The sequence below is a fragment of the Rhinoraja longicauda genome, chromosome 41, assembly GCF_053455715.1.
Source record: "Rhinoraja longicauda isolate Sanriku21f chromosome 41, sRhiLon1.1, whole genome shotgun sequence".
Lineage (NCBI taxonomy): Eukaryota > Metazoa > Chordata > Chondrichthyes > Rajiformes > Arhynchobatidae > Rhinoraja > Rhinoraja longicauda.
Genome location: NC_135993.1, coordinates 3,088,551 through 3,108,445, shown reverse-complemented (window position 1 = coordinate 3,108,445; position 19,895 = coordinate 3,088,551). Strand labels below are relative to the sequence as shown.

General features: G+C 44.2%; 2 protein-coding genes across 3 annotated transcripts in view; one reads left to right on the top strand and one right to left on the bottom strand.

The window, feature by feature from the left end:
- Window positions 1–2,017: 2,017 nt before the first annotated feature.
- h3f3c (H3 histone, family 3C) lies at window positions 2,018–13,227 on the bottom strand. Its single transcript, XM_078431142.1, has 4 exons — window positions 13,121–13,227; window positions 8,075–8,227; window positions 5,128–5,281; window positions 2,018–2,709 (listed from the first exon to the last, which is right to left on the bottom strand). Exons 2-4 carry the CDS (start codon window positions 8,200–8,202, stop codon window positions 2,581–2,583), a joined length of 411 nt encoding a protein of 136 aa, XP_078287268.1. The 5' UTR covers window positions 8,203–8,227; window positions 13,121–13,227; the 3' UTR covers window positions 2,018–2,580.
- Window positions 12,704–19,895, top strand: part of sirt2 (sirtuin 2 (silent mating type information regulation 2, homolog) 2 (S. cerevisiae)) — a 78,115-nt gene continuing 70,923 nt past the window's right edge. For both annotated transcript variants that reach the window (XM_078431139.1, XM_078431138.1), the window contains exon 1: window positions 12,704–13,063. The gene's annotated coding sequence lies outside the window, so the exon portion shown is untranslated. The remainder of the gene's footprint in view (window positions 13,064–19,895) is intronic.

Here is a 19,895-nt window from a genome sequence, read left to right as displayed (position 1 = left end):
ACTTCCATGCATTATTAAGAGGCAAGGTTATTTAATTTAAAAAAAAAATTAGTTTAGGGATGCAGCATGGAAACAAGTCATGAGTCTGTAGAAGGGTCTCGACCCGAAACGTCACCCATTCCTTCTCTCCAGAGATGCTGCCTGTCCGGCTGAGTTACTCCAGCTTTTTGTGTCTATCTTCGGTTTAAGCCAGCATCTCCAGTTCCTTCTTACACAAGATAACAAGCCCCCCTTCGCCCCATTCAATGCCAATCATTGATCACCCATACACTAGTTCCATGTTATCCCACTTTCACATCCTACACACTAGAGGCAATTTACAGAGGCCAATTAACCTACAAACCCATCGTCTGAAGAAAGGTCTCGACCCGAAACGTCACCCATTCCTCCTCTCCAGAGATACTGCCTAGACCGCTGAGTTACTCCAGCATTTTGTGTCAACCTGCAAAACCCACACGTCTTTGAGATGTGGGAGGAAACCGGAGCACCCGGAGAAAATCCACGCGGTCACAGGGAGAACGTACAAACTCCATGTAGACGGCAGCTGAGGTCAGGATCAAACCCGGGTCGCGGGCACAGTGAGGCAGCAGCTCTACCACTGAGCCACTCAAACACCACAAGACACAAGCACAAAACCAGGCACTTCAGCCCACCCTCCCCGTGCCAACCAACTTGCTCACCTAAACAAGACCCTTTTGCCTGTGTTTTGATCCTCTCCCTCTAAACCTTTCCTATCCATGTATCTGTCTAAACTTCTTTTAAACATTGCAATTGTACCTGCCTCAACCGTTTTTCTCGCAGTTCATTCCACATACCCATCACTTTGTGTGAAAAAGTTGTTCCTTAGATCTCTTTTACAATTTTTCCCTCACACCTTCACTCTATTTTTAAAGGATTCCCTACTTTGTGCAAAAGACCATCCACCATCCATCTTATCTCATGATTTTATATACATCTATGAGGTTACCCCTCAGTAGAGTAGGAGCGGGCAAGTTTCCGATTCTTAGTGGAGTCCATGATTACCCCTTAGAGGTCACCCCTCAGCCTCCTTTGCTGCAGGGGAAAAAAAGGCCATTCTATCCTTGTAACTTCATCCCTCCAGTCCTCGTGAGAACCGTGTAACCTTTTCCACTCCATTTCCAGATTAATGACATCCTTCCTCTAACGAGATGACCAGAACTATACTTAATACTTCTCAGAGAGCGTGCTCATCAACAACTTGTATGGTTGTAACATGGCTTCCCGACTCCTGGACTCGGTATCCTGACCCATGAAGGCAGGTGCACCAAATGCCTTCTTCGCTATCTGGTCTTCTACCTCCTTCCACTTTTGCCACTTTCAGGATACTACGTGCGAGTGTCCTATGGTCTCTCTGCTCTACAACACTCTCCCGGGCCTGCCATTTACTGTGTCAAATTCTTCCATGTACCAAAATGCAGGGGGTATGGGGAGAAGGCAGGAACGGGGTACTGATTGAGAATGATCAGCCATGATCACATTGAATGGTGGTGCTGGCTCGAAGGGCCGAATGGCCTACTCCTGCACCTATTGTATATTGTCTATGGTCTAAAATGTAACGCCTCACATTTGTCAGTTAAAATTTAATCTGCCAATTTTTGGCCCACTTTCCCAGTTAAGATCCTGTTGTGATCTTACAATGAACTGTCTCCATTGCCCATTACACCACCAGTTATGGTATCATCTCCAAACTTACTAGCCAACTGTATTCTCATCCAAGACGACCCTTCACCATCACTCTGACTCGTACATCTACGTCAATTTTATATCTGAAGAAGGGTCTCGACCCGAAACGTCACCCATTCCTTCTCTCCAGAGATGCTGCCTGACCTGCTGAGTTACTCCAGCATTTTGTGAATAGATACCTTCGATTTGTACCAGCATCTGCAGTTATTTTCTTATAATTACACACTGGGCTAGTTGACACCCGGAAACACGGGACGTGAAGGCACACAAGAGGGCAGGCAGGGCTCACATTAAGGTACACAACCGAATTGGGTTTTTTTTTTCCTGTATCTATTTAATATTATTTTTCATGGGAAAATTTTGCAATTACAAAGATCAGAATCAAACATTTTGTGACACGCAATATTGAAATAGGAAAAAAAAAATCATCATGCCTACCCCTAGAATGCAGAATTATCAAATATAAGTGAAAAAACACACACAAAAAAAATGCATAGTGATCTGTGTGAATATCTTACAGATTGCCTGATAGAAGCAGGTCTATGTGTTCCCTGCTTGGTGTACTGAGTTGTAAATTGGGTTTTGTTACAAAACCTTGTATAAATTTCCCTTTTTTTTTAAATCGCTTGCTGGTATGAAAAACGAATTTTACAAAAAACACCACTGAAAGTTAGTTAACATCTCAACAAAGATTGCTCTTGTTTGGGACATACAAATACAGAAGACCTAAACCTCTTTTTGAAACAATCAAGATTATATGCTCGGATGATACAGCCCACTATGAATAAGAATAAGGGGGAAAAAAAAAGATAGCCTTTACTAATAATACAGAAGACCCACGGTAAAACATGATTTTTCTTTTCTTCTCTTTCATTTTTAAGCACGCTCCCCCCGGATACGGCGGGCCAGCTGTATGTCCTTCGGCATGATGGTGACGCGTTTGGCATGGATGGCACACAGGTTGGTGTCTTCAAACAGACCAACCAGATATGCCTCGCTGGCTTCCTGCAGAGGCAAAGAGAGGAACACAGTCACTCGGTTGCTCTTGCAACTTGTCACGTGATCTAACACCGCCGCGTCACTGTGCCTGTTGACGCAGCCCAGACCATCACACAAGCCGACCCCCCCCCCCCCTCCTTCCATTGACTCCATTTATACCTCACGCTGCCTCGGCAAGGCCAGCAGCATGATCAGGGACCAGTCGCACCCCGGCCACTCCCTCTTCTCACCTCATGCAAAAGGTACATAATTGTGAAAACGCACACCTCCAGATTCAGGGACAGTTTCTTCCCGGCTGTTATCAGGCAACTGAATCATCCCACCACAACCAGAGAGCAGTGCTGAACTACTATCCACCACTTTGGTGACCCTCGGACTATCCTTGATCGGACAGGGGGTATGGGGAGAAGGCAGGAACGGGGTACTGATTGAGAATGATCAGCCATTATCACATTGAATGGCGGTGCTGGCTCGAAGGGCCGAATGGCCTCCTCCTGCACTTATTGTCTATTGTCTATTGACTTTTCTGGCTTTACCTTGCACTAAACGTTATTCCCTTATCCTGTAAATGGATAGATATTAACCATGTCTTGTCTTTCTGCTGACAGGTTAGCACGCAACAAAAGCTTTTCACTGTACCTTGGTACACATGACAATAAACTAAACTGAAAACTTATTACATCACAGTTGGGTAGCAAAGTATTTGCAGCCTTGAAACAGGGGTACTCAAGGGTACCTAATACAGGTACCATGCTGCAAGACTTGTTAATGTTTCCAATAATTGCAATTTTTTGTTTCGGATTTCCAGCATCTGCAGAATTTGATTTTGGATTATGATTTTTTTTCTCCTTTGTAGTTTTGGATAGCACATCCACATTTGTCAACGTGAAAGTAGGAGTTCTTGCTTTTGAGATCTGTAAACGTTGGTAGACTGCTTGACTGCAGAGACATAACAAGCAAGTCCATTCATATCCTGTGTAGGAAAGAACTGCAGATGCTGGTTTAAATCGAAGGTAGACACAAAATGCTGGAGTAAGGGTGGCACGGTAGCGCAGCGGTAGAGTTGCTGCTTTACAGCGAATGCAGCGCCGGAGACAGGTTCGATCCTGACTACGGGTGCTGCACTGTAAGGAGTTTGTACGTTCTCCCCGTGACCTGCGTGGGTTTTCTCCGAGATCTTCGGTTTCCTCCCACACTCCAAAGACGTACAGGTATGTAGGTTAATTGGCTGGGTAAAATGTAAATATTGTCCCTAGTGGGTGTAGGATAGTGTTAATGTACGGGGATCGCTGGGCGGCGCGGACTTGGTGGGCCGAAAAGGCCTGTTTCCGGCTGTATATATATGATATATGATATGATAACTCAGCGGGTCAGGCAGCATCTCTGGAGAGAAGGAATGGGTGATGTTTCGGGTCGCCCATTCCTTCTATCCAGAGATGCTGCCTGACCCGCTGAGTTACTCCAGCATTTTGTGTCTACCTCCCATTCATATCCTTATGCTTCAACGTTCAATATTTTGACGTTAAAGCTGGGAACCGGGAACAAATTCACCCAGCATACATTAATTTCATAGTTTAGGGTCACTCTGCATACCTTCTCCACCAAGTCTTAAATGCAACTCAGAACCTTATTTACCACAAAGTCACAGGGAAAGATTTTCAAACCAGGCCAGTGTCCAGCTTCAAGTTTCTGGGCACTCACATTTCGGAGGACCTAACATGGTCCAATAACACTGCTGCACTGGTCAAAAAGGCACAGCAACGACTGTTCCACCTAAGAACACTGAAGAAGTCTGGTCTACCCCAACAGCTGCTGACGACCTTCTACCGCATAGAGAGCATCCTAACACATGGCATCCCTGTGTGGTACCTCAGCTGCACGGAGGCAGAGAGGAAAGCTCTTCAGCGGGTAGTCCATAGAGCTCAGAGGACCATCGGAACACAGCTACCAGCCTTGGAGGACATCTACAACACACGATGCCTCAGAAAAGCCACAAGCATCCACAAAGACTCTTCACACCCCTGCAACAGTCTGTTCGAACTTCTACCATCGGGCAGACGATACAAGGCCTTCTACGCCCGCACCTCCATACTCAGGAACAGCTTCATCCCCAGGGCCATAGCTGCTATGAACCGGTCCTGCTGAGCCGGATGGTCACATCGCACAGTGATCCGGCACAGATCCACTTGCACTTTACTCTGTTTTAAAACTGTTCCAAATTTGTTTCATTGGGATGTTTAAATTAATACTGACTAGCTAATTAATTTATTGCATCGTATGGGAGGCGCATTCCCAATCTCGTTGTACCCCTGTACAATGACAATAAAGATGTATTGTATTGTATTGTATTGTGGGAAGTTATGGGGAAAAGCAGGCTGTGTGACAGAGACGGGTGGGAGGTGGGGTGCGAGGTGGGGTGCTCACCTGAAGGGCCCCGATGGCGGCACTCTGGAACCTCAGGTCGGTTTTGAAGTCCTGTGCGATTTCACGCACAAGGCGCTGGAAGGGCAGCTTCCTGATCAGCAATTCTGTGGACTTCTGGTATCGCCGGATCTCACGCAAAGCCACGGTACCGGGTCTAATAGAGAAAGAAATGTTACTTCATAACTTTTAAAAAATTGTATGGATATTCAGTCAGCAAGAAGGACTTTCGACTTCTCCAAACAGACAGGAATTGAAGGATATTCATCTCAATTTTGCACTGGATGATTCTTGATCCCTATCACAGCCCTCGTTGGTTCTGCAATCTGTTAGTCTCTTGCCAGGAAAAGTCTTTCACAACTTAATTTTTCGATATATAATTGGCCTCGGCAACTTTTAAGGGCAAGAGACACGGCACGTGAGGAAGTTTAAGGCATATGGCCAGAAATGGACAACCAAAAAGCAGGGATTATTTAAGAGAAGCTCGAAAAAACAGAATTGAAGGAACAGAGAAATTTCATGATGGTTTGCAAAGCTGGATGAGGTTACAAGTAGGGACAGGTGAATCCTAGGAGGAATTTGAATAAAGCATCAGAAATATGAAACTGAGATATTGCTTGACTGGGAGCCAATGTACATCAACATATTCAGATGTGATGGGTGAAGGTGACTTGGGGTGACCGAGGGGCAAAGTTTTGGATGACCTTGTGTTTACTGGGGGGAGAACCAGTTGCTGGCCAGCACTGTTAGAACGGCTAATGGGGACTTAATAAGCACGGCTGAGGATTTCACCAGCAGCTGAGGTCAGTCAGGGTTTCTGCTGCTAATCACAAGGCACCTGCAGGAAATCTGCCTTCAGCAGATTAGTCCTGAGCTGTACCTACCGGTAGGTCAACCGAGGAAACTCATCAACGTCGAAAGACAACCAGTGCCTTGGAATCATAACTCAACAACGAGGAGCAGCACAGTGGCGCAGCGGTAGAGTTGCTGCCTTACAGCACCAGAGACCTGGGTTTGATTCTGACAACGGGTGCTGTCCGCACAGAGTTTGTATGTTCTCCCTGTGACCACATGGGTTTTCACCGTGTGTTCTGGTTTCCTCCCACATTCCAAAAACAGACAGGTTTATAGGTTAATTGGCTTCTATAAATTCCCCCTCATGTGCAGGATGTGAGATCGGGATAAGATAGAACTAGAGTACTGGAGATTGTTGGTTGGTGTAGACTCAGTGGGCTGAAGGGCCTGTTTCCATTCTGCATCTCTACACTAAACTAAACAATGCTTTGTGAAAAAGAAAAATGATAACTAAAGAGACTCCTGCAAAGCTTTCCCAGCCATGCTCCAACACTAAAAGATTTTCAGAATTACCACTGGGAATTTTAAAGTCAAGTTCCAATTTCTGTACGAATCAAAGTTATAACTGTATAAGACGTTGGAATCCACACTGTGTCCAGTTTTGAAACCCCAACCACAGGATGGATATCATTAAGCTGGAAAGGGTGAAGAAAAGATTCATGATTACCAGAACTGGAGGCTTGAGATATGAGGAGAGGCTAGATCGTCTGGAATTTTTTTCCCTGGAGCGCAGGAGGTTGAGGGGTGACTGTATAAAATCATTGTGGGCCGTTCCTGTATTGCACCGATCTACTGTTTTATCATGAAGGGCATAGATACGGTCCCAGTCTTTTTCCCCAGGGTAGGGGTGTCACAAAGATGGAATGAGTTACCAGAGGAAGCTGTAGCGGCAGGCACAATTAAAAGTTTAAAAGGCATTTGGACAGGTACATGAATAGGAACGATTTAGAAGGATTTATTTATTTAGAGATACAGCGCGGAAACAGGCCCTTCGGCCCACCGAGTCTGCGCCGCCCAGCGATCCCCGCACATTAACACTATCCTACACACACTAGGGCCAATTTTTACATTTTACCCAGTCAATTAACCTACATACCTGTACGTCTTTGGAGTGTGGGAGGAAACCGAAGATCTCGGAGAAAACCCACGCAGGTCACGGAGAGAACGTACAAACTCCGTACAGACGGCGCCCGTAGTCAGGATCGAACCTGAGTCTCAGGCGCTGCATTCGCTGTAAGGCAGCAACTCTACCACTGCGCCACCGCAGAGCAAATGGAACAATTAGATAGACATCTTGTTAATATGGATGGGTTGGACTGAAGGGTCTTTTTCGTGCTGTATAACTATGATTCTAAAAGGGAGTACAAATCACTCCACTTGTAAATCATAATTACTGATAGAGCATTTTGCTAAAAACCATCATACAGAGATACACATTACTGCCCCCATTGTCTCCAGCATAATGCAATTCTGACCTTGAGCACTTGCATCTCTCCAAGGCTGACAGTGTTCACAGTTGGTTAGAACTAGTTTGGTGACATGGCCATGAAGCTTGGAAAACTGAATGGAACTCACAACAAAGTTTTCACGTGTCTTCACATTGTGGAAGACCCAATACAGAAGATCCTCGGCTTGGGTCTTTCACTCTCTGCTCTCAAGGAAATTTAGAATGTCAACAATTTGTGGATCTAGCAATCAGGAGCAGACCATGGAACACACAAGTTCATAAGTGTTAGGAGCAGAATTAGGCCATTCGGCTCATCAAGTCTATGCCATTCAATCATGGCTGATCTATCGTTTCCTCCTAACCCCATTCTCCTGCCTTCTCCCCATAACCCCTGACACGTCTATTGATCTATCTCTGCCTTAAACATCTAACATCTAAACATATGAATGAGATATCACGGGCAATGCGTCCTGACAACCCATGTACAAACATCTGGCTTCCATATCCAAGTTTAAAGCTTTATAGTTGTTGCTCTAAAGTTACTCCGGATTACGTTACTCCCGTGGGAGAGCTGATCCTTTTGCTCGTTCACACTCCCACCCTATTGCCACGTTCGCTTGGCACCCCAAAAATAATGCCAGAACCTGCCTGTAACGATGTGGTTTCTTCACTCCACCAGTAGAAGGCGCACTCTTGCGGGCTGCTTTGGTTGCAAGCTGCTTACGCGGGGCCTTGCCTCCAGTGGATTTACGAGCTGTCTGCTTTGTACGAGCCATTGCAAGGAACTTTCACACCAAGTTGCTGCGAGGAAGGTAAATGCACGATCAATTAGTAAATACAAAGCACTGGTAAGCCGAGGAAGTACCACCGTTGTCCCGGAAGTCTCTGTGTCGGGAACTGATGGCAGACAAGCGACATAAAAATTAAACTGACCCGAAACTTGAAACTCCGTGTTAAGCTTAGCCCACCGAAAAAAGGGAAACTTGCATCGTGTCAGATTCAACCACTGTTGAAGCCGCCAGTAGACGGCGTTAGGGGCCTCTGGAATGAAATCAACAGCCCTCCCCTTTGACTCGTTGGCACTGGTTAATTTGTTCAATATTTGTGCTGCCGAGGAAAGCTTTGTGCAGATCATTTGCCTGGGGTTTGATCATTTGTGCTGCCTGAGTAAACATTGGTTTCCTTGTCCTTTCGGAGTCTGATAACCAAAACAAAATCCTGGCAACTTTTCTGGTGTATATTTACATACAAAAAAATAACAACAGCGCTATTTTACAAAAATGAATATCTTCACTTACAATTCTTGCAACCAAACTTGCAATTGTTTTAATATTTATAACAAAAGGAAATTAACCCGAAATGTGTTCAACAATTAAATTAGAAATTGGGATGAGGGCCCAGTTCAGGAAGCTAATTTAGGGGTTTCAAAATGGAGACAAATTCACCAAATGAATGGTTAATTGTGATTAGACTTATCTATCGCGCCTACAAAACAAAATAACCAGATCGAGGGATGGCACGCTGTTCTCCCGATTTATATAGGTCAACGTGCACCAAGGTTAAACGCACAACAATGTTGATAATCTTTTATATTTAGGGATTTATTTGTAATAATTAACTGCCTTAAGGAAGTAAAGAGATTGTAAAGTTGTAAGCAAACCTTTTAAAATACCTCTTAATATCCCCCTACCAAATTTTCTTACACTGGAGAAATTCATGCATGGGGCATATAAAATATCTCATGTAAATTAACTGGGTTCCTTTTGCTGGTCATGGTTTACAAGCAGCTACTTGCCAAACCAGGCAGATATGGCATGTAAACCTGGCCCAAGGTCAAAGATCTGCTCCAACACGTTGGGAAAGCTTGATTTGTTTATCAAACCTGAGCATGCAAAATCATTCATTCAGTTCGTAGATGAATAATCCTCCAGTTTTAACCACATGCATGTCCTTCCAATTTTACTAGAACTACCTTGATAGCATTTTGCATATTACAATAACATTAAAATCACGTTTTACATTATTGTACACTTTAAATGTTCTTATTAATTAATAACTTGATAATAAAACATGTAGATAGGCACACAATGCTGGAGTAACTCAGCGGGCCAGGCAGCATTACTGGAGAGAACGAACGGGTGACGTTTCGGGTCTGAACGTTTCAGTTCTTCAGACTGAAGAAGAGTCTCGACCCGAAACGTCACCCATTCCTTCTCTTCTGTTCTGCTGAGTTACTCCAACATTTTGTGTCTCCCTTCGGTTTAAACCAGTACCTGCAATTCCTTCCTATACAATAAAACATGTATGTTTATAATTGCTGTTGTTATTCAGTCAATTCCATAGCGGTAATTCTCAGTATCTATATTAGTTGACAGCTAATCTGAAGCTTGCGAATGGGATTTGTTGTTCTTTTAAAGCATTTGCCAAATGGCAGGATCAATTCGAACTACAACCTCCATAGTACATAGCGTTGTCAGTCCCTGCGCATTCTTACGATGTCCCAAAGCAACCAACACAAATTGGAAGAGCAGCACCTCATATTTTGCTTGGGCAGCTTAAAAACCCAGCGACATGATTTTGATTTCTCTAACTTCAAGTAACCCTTGCTTTCCCTCTCTCTCCACCCCTCCATCTCAATCGGTGTCACTAACGTCCATGGTGATGAAGTGCTTTGAGAGAAGATAGACACAAATTGCTGGAGTAACAGTGGGACAGGCAGCATCTCTGGAGAGAAGGAATGGGTGACATTTCGGGTCGAGGTCCTTCTTCAGATAGTGCTTTGAGAGGTTGGTTATAGCACATATCAACTACCTCAACAAGAACCTCAGCCCATTACAATTTGCCTACAGCCACAACAGATCAACGGAGGATGCGATCTCACTGTCACTCTACTCTGCACTGGACCATTTGTACAATAAAAACACAAACGTCAGGCTGTTCTTCAAAAACTGCAGCTTGGCGTTCAATACCATCACCCCCTCCAAGAGTTATCAACCTCATGGAACTGGATCTCTGCTCCTCTCTCTGCTACTGGATCCTCGACTTCCTCAACAAACCACAGTCTGTTTGAATTGGCAATGACACTTCTTCCTCAATAACCATCAGTATGGGAGCACATCAAGGCTGTGTGCTCAGCCCCGTTTTACTAAATCTATGCTCATGACAGTACAGCCGGATACAGGGCGAACTCCATCTTCAAGTTCGCAGATGACACCCCCATTGTTGGACGAATTACAGATGACAATGAGTAAGAGTATAGAAGTGAGATTAATCGACTGACCAAATGGTGCCAGCACAACAACCTGGCTCTCAATGTCAGTGAGACCAAGGAACTGATTGTGGTCTTTGGAAGAGGAAGGACGAGGACCCACAAACCTGTGGACCCTCAACCGATGGCGGAGTCAAAAGCTTCAAATTCCTGGACGTGCATATTTTTGAAGATCTCTCCTGGACCCAGTACACTGCTGTAATTATAAAGCCCATCAATACCTCTACTTCCTGAGAAGATTGCGGAAATTCGGTATGTCAGAGAGGACTCTCTTGAACCTCTACAGGTGCACAGTAGAGCACACTGACTGGTTGCATCACGGCCTAGTTTGGCAACTTGAATGCCCAGGAGTGAAGAAGACGTGGCGCAACGGTAGAGTTGCTGCTTTACAGCGAATGCAGCGCCGGCGACTCAGGTTCGATCCTGACTAAGGGTGCTGTACTGTAAGGAGTTTGTACGTTCTCCCCGTGACCTGTGTGGGTTTTCTCCGAGATCTTCGGTTTCCTCCCACACTCCAAAGACGTACAGGTATGTAGGTTAATTTGACTGGGTAAATGTAAAAATTGTCCCTAGTGTGTGTAGGATAGTGTTAATGTGCGGGGATCGCTGGGCGGTGTGGACTTGGTGGGCCGAAAAGGCCTGTTTCCGCGCTGTATCTGAAATATAAGACTGCAAAAAGTGGTGAACACTGCCCAGTCCATCACGTGTTCTGACCTTCCCATCATCGAAGGGATTTACAGGAGTTGCTTTTCACTCCTGTTCACTGTACCTCGGTACACCTGACAATAAACTAGACTGAACTGGAGGCAGCCAGCGTCATCAGAGACCCATACCACCCTTGCCAAACATTAATTTCACCCCAGCCATCGGGAAGGTACAGGAGCCTGAAAACTGTAACGTCCAGGTTCAGGAACAGCTTCTTCTTTACAGCCATCAGGCTAATAAACGCCACAACCTCCAAATAAACTACATACATGTGGGGGGCATTGATTTTGTCTTTTTGCACGATTATTGTTTGTTTGTTTCTTATGTGTGTGTGCGTATGTATATAAAGTGTAAGAAAATAACTGCAGATGCTGGTACAAATCGAAGGTATTTATTCACAAAATGCTGGAGTAACTCAGCAGGTCAGGCAGCATCTCAAGAGAGAAGGAATGCTTGATGTTTCGGGTCGAGACCCTTCTTTGTATATATATATATAATATATATATATATATACAAAGAAGGGTCTCGACCCGAAACATCAAGCATTCCTTCTCTCTTGAGATGCTGCCTGACCTGCTGAGTTACTCCAGCATTTTGTGAATAAATACCTTCGATTTGTAAACACACACACACACATCAAGAGATGTGTGTGTGTGTGTTTGTGTATATGGACACAAAAAGCTGGAACAACTCAGCGGGTCAGACAGCATCTCTGGAGAAAAGGAACAGGTGACCCTTCATTTTGTGTCTACCTTCTTCAGACATATGTAGATGTGTGTATATCTATATATACACACACTCATTTTTTTCTCGTTTATTATATTGTTTATAGTGTACTATGTTTACATATTATGTTACGTAGTCTGAAGAAGGGTCTCGACCTGAAACATCACGCATTCCTTCTCTTCAGAGATACCACTGAGTTACTCCAGCATTTTGTGCCTATCTTACATATTCTGTTATGTTGCTGTATTCAAGAATTCAGTTCCTTTGTCCTATCTGGGACATATAATAAAAAACTCTTGACTCTTGACAATGTCCCAAAGCACCAAGGATGCCCGGACTACAACTCCCATGGTGCACATCGGCAGCTGCGCATGCGCGTTTGCTCCAGGGCGGCCCCCATGCTGATGGACAGCGCGGCTACACCAACGGCACTGGGAGCCGCTGATGGACGGAACACTCCTCCAATGGGGAGGAGGGAAGGCGCGGTTGTGAGCCAATGGGAGAGAATGGGGCGGGACCTGCGCGGGCTGGGGGCGGGGTGAAGCTTGCTGTCCTTTTCAAGTTCGGTTGGCCGGCGCGCAGGCGAGCGACGAGAAACATGAAGGCGCCGCGAAAGCGAAGCCATGCACAGGGGGAAGAACCGGCGAATAAAACCCCACAACCCCAACAATAACTGCCCGTTCCCCTCAGAAACAACACAAGAGACGCTTTAAAGTCGACGAAGGCTGCCCCCACGCCGATGTGGAGAATATTCCGCCAGTTTAGACGACTCATTCACACCCCCCCCCCCCCCCATCCACATCCAGAAACCGAAGGCCTCTTGTTTTTGTTCGACTGAGGCGATTTTTTCCCCCCCTCTCTCTTTCCCTCTCCCTCGCTCATTTCTGGAATTTTCTCGACGGTTCTCCAGCCGAAGTCGGAGAGGCGGAGCGCGAGAGGTAAGCGGAGGGTGCCGGTGCGGAGCGTGGCAGGCCCGGACCCGGTGAAAAGCTTACCTTTGTCGGAGGGAAAGGCCACAGACAAGCGAGTGGGGTCCGACGCGGACAAAGGGCCGTCGGTCTGTGGGGCTGACAAAATGGCGGCTGGCGGCGGGGCGACAGCCCCACAATGCACCGCGCGCACCCAGGGCATCAATAGACAAGAGCACCAAACTTGACCAACTCAACCCAATCACCCCCATACAATCATTTTCTTTTTTTCCACCATTATCTCCACTTTCCACTCCTCTCCTCTCCTTTTTCTTTCCCTTTCCACACTGCTCTACAGTTCAATAGACTATAGGTGCAGGAAGAGGCCATTCGGCCCTTCGAGCCAGCACCGGTGATCGTGGCTGATCATTCTCAATCAGGACCCCGTTCCTGCCTTCTCCCCATTCCCCCTAGACTTCGTTATCCTTAAGAGCTCTATCTAGCTCTCTCTTGAATGCATTCAGAGAGTTCAAGACTCATCCCTCCAAAACTCATCCCTCTTAGACAATAGGTGCAGGAGGAGGCCATTCGGCCCTTTGAGCCAGCACCGCCATTCAATGTGATCGTGGCAGATAATTCTCAATCAGTACCCCATTCCTGCCTTCTCCCCATACCCCTTGACTTCGCTATCCTTAAGATCTCTATCTAGTTCTCTTGAATGCATTCAGAGAGTTCAAGGCTCATCCCTCCAAAACTCATCCCTCCAAAACTCATCCCTCTTAGACAATAGGTGCAGGAGGAGGCCATTCGGCCCTTCGAGCCAGCACCGCCATTCAATGTGATCGTGGCTGATTATTCTCAATCAGTACCCCGTCCTGCCTTCTCCCCATACCCCCTGACTCCGCTATCCTTAAGAGCTCTTTCTAGCTCTCTCTTGAATGCATTCAGAGAGTTCAAGACTCATCCCTCCAAAACTCTTCCCTCATAGACAATAGGTGCAGGAGGAGGCCATTCGGCCCTTCGAGCCAGCACCGCCATTCAATGTGATCATGGCTGATCATTCTGAAGGTGTCATAAAATGCTGGAGTAATTCAGCGGGTCAGGCAGCATCTCTGGAGAGAAGGAATTCGTGACGTTTTGGGTCGAGATTGAGGTCTTTTTCTTTCGTGTCCATCGTCCACGTTTCAAATGTTGACATCACTGTCATCGTCTGTCCTGAAAAGGGTGCAAGCTTCCGGTGACAATCAAGTGGGAGCAAAACTGATTTAATTAGTTGATAGGCATAAAATAATGGGGACGTAAAAACTGAAAGTAACACTATTGGAAAACTTGCCAAACTCAGGCTAAAGAAAACTTTTTGACAAGATGAATATATCAATAAAAGAAGATGAGACACAGAATGCCATCACTTGTACTTCCAGTTTTCAGCCCTGCGACGTGGACCCTTCTGCTATGGGGCCAGACTGAGATCATTGATACAATTGACCCGAAACGTCACCCATTCTTTCTCTCCGGAGATGCTGCCTGTCCCGCTGAGTTAGTCCAGCATTTTGTGTCTTATCTCTGTGTAAACCAGCATCTGCAGTTCCTCCCTACACAGTGTTTCCCTTCTTTCGGCCAACTTTACCAAGGCTGTGTTGGAAGGAACAGCAAATGTTGGTTCACAAAATGCTGGAGTAACTCAGCAGGTCAGGCAGCATCTCGGGAGAGAAGGAATGGGTGACGTTTCGGGTCGAGACCCTTCCTCAGTCTGAAGTAGGGTCTCGACCCGAAACATCACCCATTCATGAGTTACTCCAGCATCTTGTCTATCTTGGGTGTAAACCCGCATCTGCAGTTCCTTCCGACACATTGCCAAGGTTGAGTCAATTTCAACCCTTTTGTGCCCACACCCATCTTCTGTTTTAGTTGAATTCACTCTGGCAGTTAGTTGATGACTTTTACTAATATTGAGCTTCCAATTTTTTGAGGTTATTGATATATTCATCTTTTCAAAAAGTTTTCTTTTTTGGCCTCAGTTTGTCAAGTCTACCAATATAGTATTACTTTTAGTTTTTGCACCCCATTATTCTGTGCCTATCATCTAATTAACCCAGTTTTGCACTTTGTTCATCACTTGCAAATTGGGAAATATTATTAATATTTGATATTTTGAACTTTATCCAATCTTTTATTCTGGAACTTTAAATCAGTAATTTTATTTATTTTTATCTATAACTTAGCTGACTTTGTATTTACCTCAATTTTATTAGAGTAAACTTTTAAAACTAAGTTCATGGGCCAAATTAACTTTGCTTATTCATTTTTTCTTAACCCCACCTGATGCTGACCCTCTGAAATCTTTGTCTCATGAATAACGCAATTTTTATTTTTTTCGCAAACTTTCCACAGGCCAAGTTGTCTATCACGCTTTCAATATCCCCCCCGCCCCATTTTCTGCTAAAATGTTGGCCAGTTTACCTCTGACCCATAGTTGGTCATTTTAATTCACCCTCCCCATCCTCTTTTATCTTACAAATGAGTGACTTAGTCCTTTTTCTGGCAATAACTGCGCACAAACTATTTATGTAAAGGACATTTGGACCTGGCTTGTTTCAGTGCTGTATGGCTCCTATCAGTCTATAATCTTTGTAGTCAAATTTATAAATTCATAAACTAATTTCTAATGGGAGCTTCCATTGTAAGCTAAACATATTATAATTATTATTTGTACCGGTGAAGGCATTGCTATGCTGGTAGGAGGGTACAGTTACAGCAGACATGCTTAAATGTATGCTGTAATTTATGGGGAAATTATTAATGGGGACATTTGACAGCAAGTGTAATTTTTTTTACCATGGTCCCCACCCTTTGTCATGTTAGTTGACTTTCATGTCCAACAATATCCATGAGGTTCGAGGCAGCAGAAAAACTTCTCTTCACATTTTGTTTTAAGATTACCTTTTACACTTTCAGATTTCTGATCTCTTGGGTATCATCATCAGTTTCCTGAAGACCGGTGTTGTTGTGTAGATAATTCATACTGATATCATTGATAGAAATTTACTGTTATTGTGAGAGGTGTAATTCTATCTGTGAGTCATCCTTCCAGTCTACAACACCCTGGTCCAGTTGAAGAGGTCGATTTTTCTCATGTACAAACTGAAATTTACCCCTTGACTGTAGTGCAGACGCGTTGTAAATTAATATAATATTGGAATAATTTCACGTTGATAAACACATGAGTATCCAATTATGTTTTGGAGATCTGAATATTTGTGTAAAATAATAAATGTGGAATTTGTCAATATTCCTTCTGACGAAAACCTGTTACAGTGGTAATGTTTTTGTTCACACAATCACTCAATACTTTTCTGTGAGTTCTGAGCTTGTAATGTTGGTGCCAACTTGGAATAATTGGGAGTGGAGACCAGCTACTGAAGTCATTACTGTAAATCTCGACGGATTTCTATTGCTCTTGAGCAGCTTCCTAAAATAAATGCTGGAACTAAGCAAGACGTACAGGTATGTAGGTTAATTGGCTGGGTAAATGTAAAAATTGTCCCTAGTGGGTGTAGGATAGTGTTAATGTGCGGGGATCGCTGGGCGGCACGGACTTGGAGGGCCGAAAAGGCCTGTATCCGGCTGTATATATATGATGATGATGATATGAAGCCTGCATCTTGCTTGTCTGATTCTTTGTCAGTATGCCTGTCCTCGAGCAATTAGCTATCAGATGACAAGACAGAAGTGGAAACACAACAGGAAATTGCATTTCAGGATAATCTACAATATCCTATTTCTAACTTCATAATTTTAAATTGTTACCCATCTATACCCCGCAATAAACAAGCAATGTACCCATGGTTGAATTTTGTTTTCAACGTCTTTGAAAGGATAGTAGGAAGGTAAGTTTCCACACTGAATAATCAAGTTCACCAAATGCTGAAAGGACAAAAGTTGAATTATAAAGGCAATGAAAATGCTCTATTGACCCAGGGAGGAGTAAATCTAATCAGCATCCTGCCAGTGAGAAGACGTATCTCGACCCAAAATGTCACCCATTCCTTCCCTCCAGTAATGCCTCCTGTCCCGCTGAGTTACTCCAGCATTTGGGGTAGGAAAATAACTGCAGATGCTGGTACAAATCGAAGGTATCACAGAATGCTGGAATATCTCAGCGGGTCAGGCAGCATCTCAGGAGAGAAGGAATGGGTGACGTTTCTCCCCTTATCCCTTATCCCTTATCCTCCCTCCTTCCCTTGGGGATAGATTTAAACTTTAAAATGTGAATAACTTTAAAAATACAACACCGATTTCAATGAAACTTCTTCCATTAGCACCAAAGGGACGACGGTGAGTAAGGTGGGCCTAAAATTGTCACACTATCGTGTACCGTTTTGGCTGTAGTTCAGGAACAAACAAACAAACAAGAGTTTTAGCATATAGACGTCCCAGATAGAACAATGAAGTTCTTACTTGCAGCAGCACAACAGAATATGTAAACATAGTACACTGTAAACTATATAATAAACGGGAAAAAAAGTTCAGTAAGTGTACACACACACACATGCATATGTATACATAACAAACACACAATAATAGTGCAATAATAATAACAATAAAAGTATGTAGTTCAGAGCTTATTTGAGGTTGTAGTGTTTAATAGCCTAATGGCTGTTGGGAAGAAGCTGTTCCTGAACCTTGAGTGATTGGAGTCCCTCAGGTTGGCTTGGGAGGTTCAGGAATTTAGACCCACTGGTGATGGAATATCATTCTTTCTGAAGACAGACACAAAATGCTGGAGTAAGTCAGAGGGACAGGCAGCATCTCTGGAGAGAAGGAATGGCTGACGTTTCGGTTCAAGACCCTTTTTCAGACTCGACCCGAGTCACCCATTCATTCTCTCCAGAGATGCTGCCTGTCCCGCTGAGTTACTGCAGCTTTTTGATTCTATCTTTGGTTTAAACCAGCAGCTGCAGTTCCTTCCTACACCGTTCTTTCTGATATACAGTGCTGGAGCAAATCAGGCACTGGTGCTGACATGCACCTGCTGTCCTTTACAAGGAATGAGAGGTGTTGTCCAAGTAATTGAAATAAAACCTTGTCCATATACTACCTTCTGGATCAAGGCATTTTTTACCATCTCTGTGCTGACCCCTTATTTTGAGACTGACACTTGGTTGATAGAACCCACTAAATGGACCATCATTTCTGTGTTTACCCTGTCAAGCTCTAATATTTTTGTATCTTTTTAAGTTTAGTTTATTGTCACGTGTACCAGGGTACAGTGAAAAACTTTTTGTTGCGTGCTAACCAGTCAGCAGAAAGACAATACATGATTACAATCGATCCATTTACAGTGTGTAGATACATGATAATAGAAGAACGTTTAGTGTAAGGTAAAGCCAGCATGTCTGATCAAGGATAGTCCGAGGGTCACCAATGAGGTAGAGAATAGCTCAGCACTGCTCTCTGGTTGTGGTAGAATGATTCAGTTGCCTGATAACAGCTGGGAAGAAACTCTCCCCAATCTGGTGGTGTGCATTTTCACACTTCCAGGAGTGATGGCCTTATTTGCTTAATGTCTCCCCATGGGACAATCTGGCCATGCCAGGAATCAACATGGCGAACTATTATATCATTGCAAGTATATTCTTCCATGGTTACAAACACCACACATGTACTCAATATTCCAGGCATGTTGTCACCAAGCCATTGTATAATTGCACCCGGAATTATACAAATGAAGAGAAATCTGCCATACTAGACCAGCTCTATTGCTCAGCTAGGAGTGCTGTTTCATACCTCCAGCAATGCAGGTTTAATCTTGTCTGTGTGAGGTTCCAATGTTTTCCCTGTTCCCACTTGGGCTTCCCTTAAGTGTTGCTCCCAACAAGGTGCAGTTCGGTAGGATCATTGTCAATTGCCTCTGGTGAATTACGGTGCTGGGATCTGGAGAAACTCAAGGGAACGTGGCAGAAGGTTTACACACAAAGTGCTGGAGTAACTCAGCGGGACAGGCAGCATCTCTGGAGAGAAGGAATGGGTGACGTTTCAGGTCGAGGCACTTCTTCAGACTGAAAGGTTTACAGGGAAAATTAGTGGGAGGATGGAATTATTCTGTAAGCTAGCACAAATCGATGATTCATAATCTTTGTAGTCATACATAAATTCACAAACTAATCTCTAATGGGAGCTTCCATTGTAAACTCAACATATTATGGTTATTACTTGTAGCGGTGAAGGCATTGCTATGCCCCTGTTGGTAGGAGGGTACAGCTACAGCATGACATGCTTAAATGTATATTGTACTTTATGGGAAAATTATTAATGGGGACATTTGACAGCAAGTGTAACCATGGGCCCGACCGACTCTTTGTCCTGTAGGTTCAGGTTCAACAATATCCAAGAGATTCGGGGCAGCAGAAAACCTCAGTTCACATTTTGTTTTAAGATTACTTTGCACTTTCAGATTTCTGATCTCTTGTTTGCTTTTATTGTGAGGTGCAATTCCATCTGCGAGTCATTCTTCCTTTGTGCAACACTCTGGTCCCATAATGGTACAGTTGAAGAGGTGTTTTTTTTCTCATGTATACTCCTTGACTGTAGTGCAGACACCTGTTGTAAATTTATATCATAATATTAGAATAATTTTTCTTTTGATAAACTTCACTGGATGAATTTAAAAGAGAGTTAGATAGAGCTCTAGGGGCTAGTGGAATCAAGGGATATGGGGAGAAGGCAGGCACAGGTTACTGATTGTGGATGATCAGCCATGATTACAATGAATGGCGGTGCTGGCTCGAAGGGCCAAATGGCCTCCTCCTGCACCCAATTTCTATGTTTCTACATGAGTACCCAATTAAGTTTTGGAGATCTG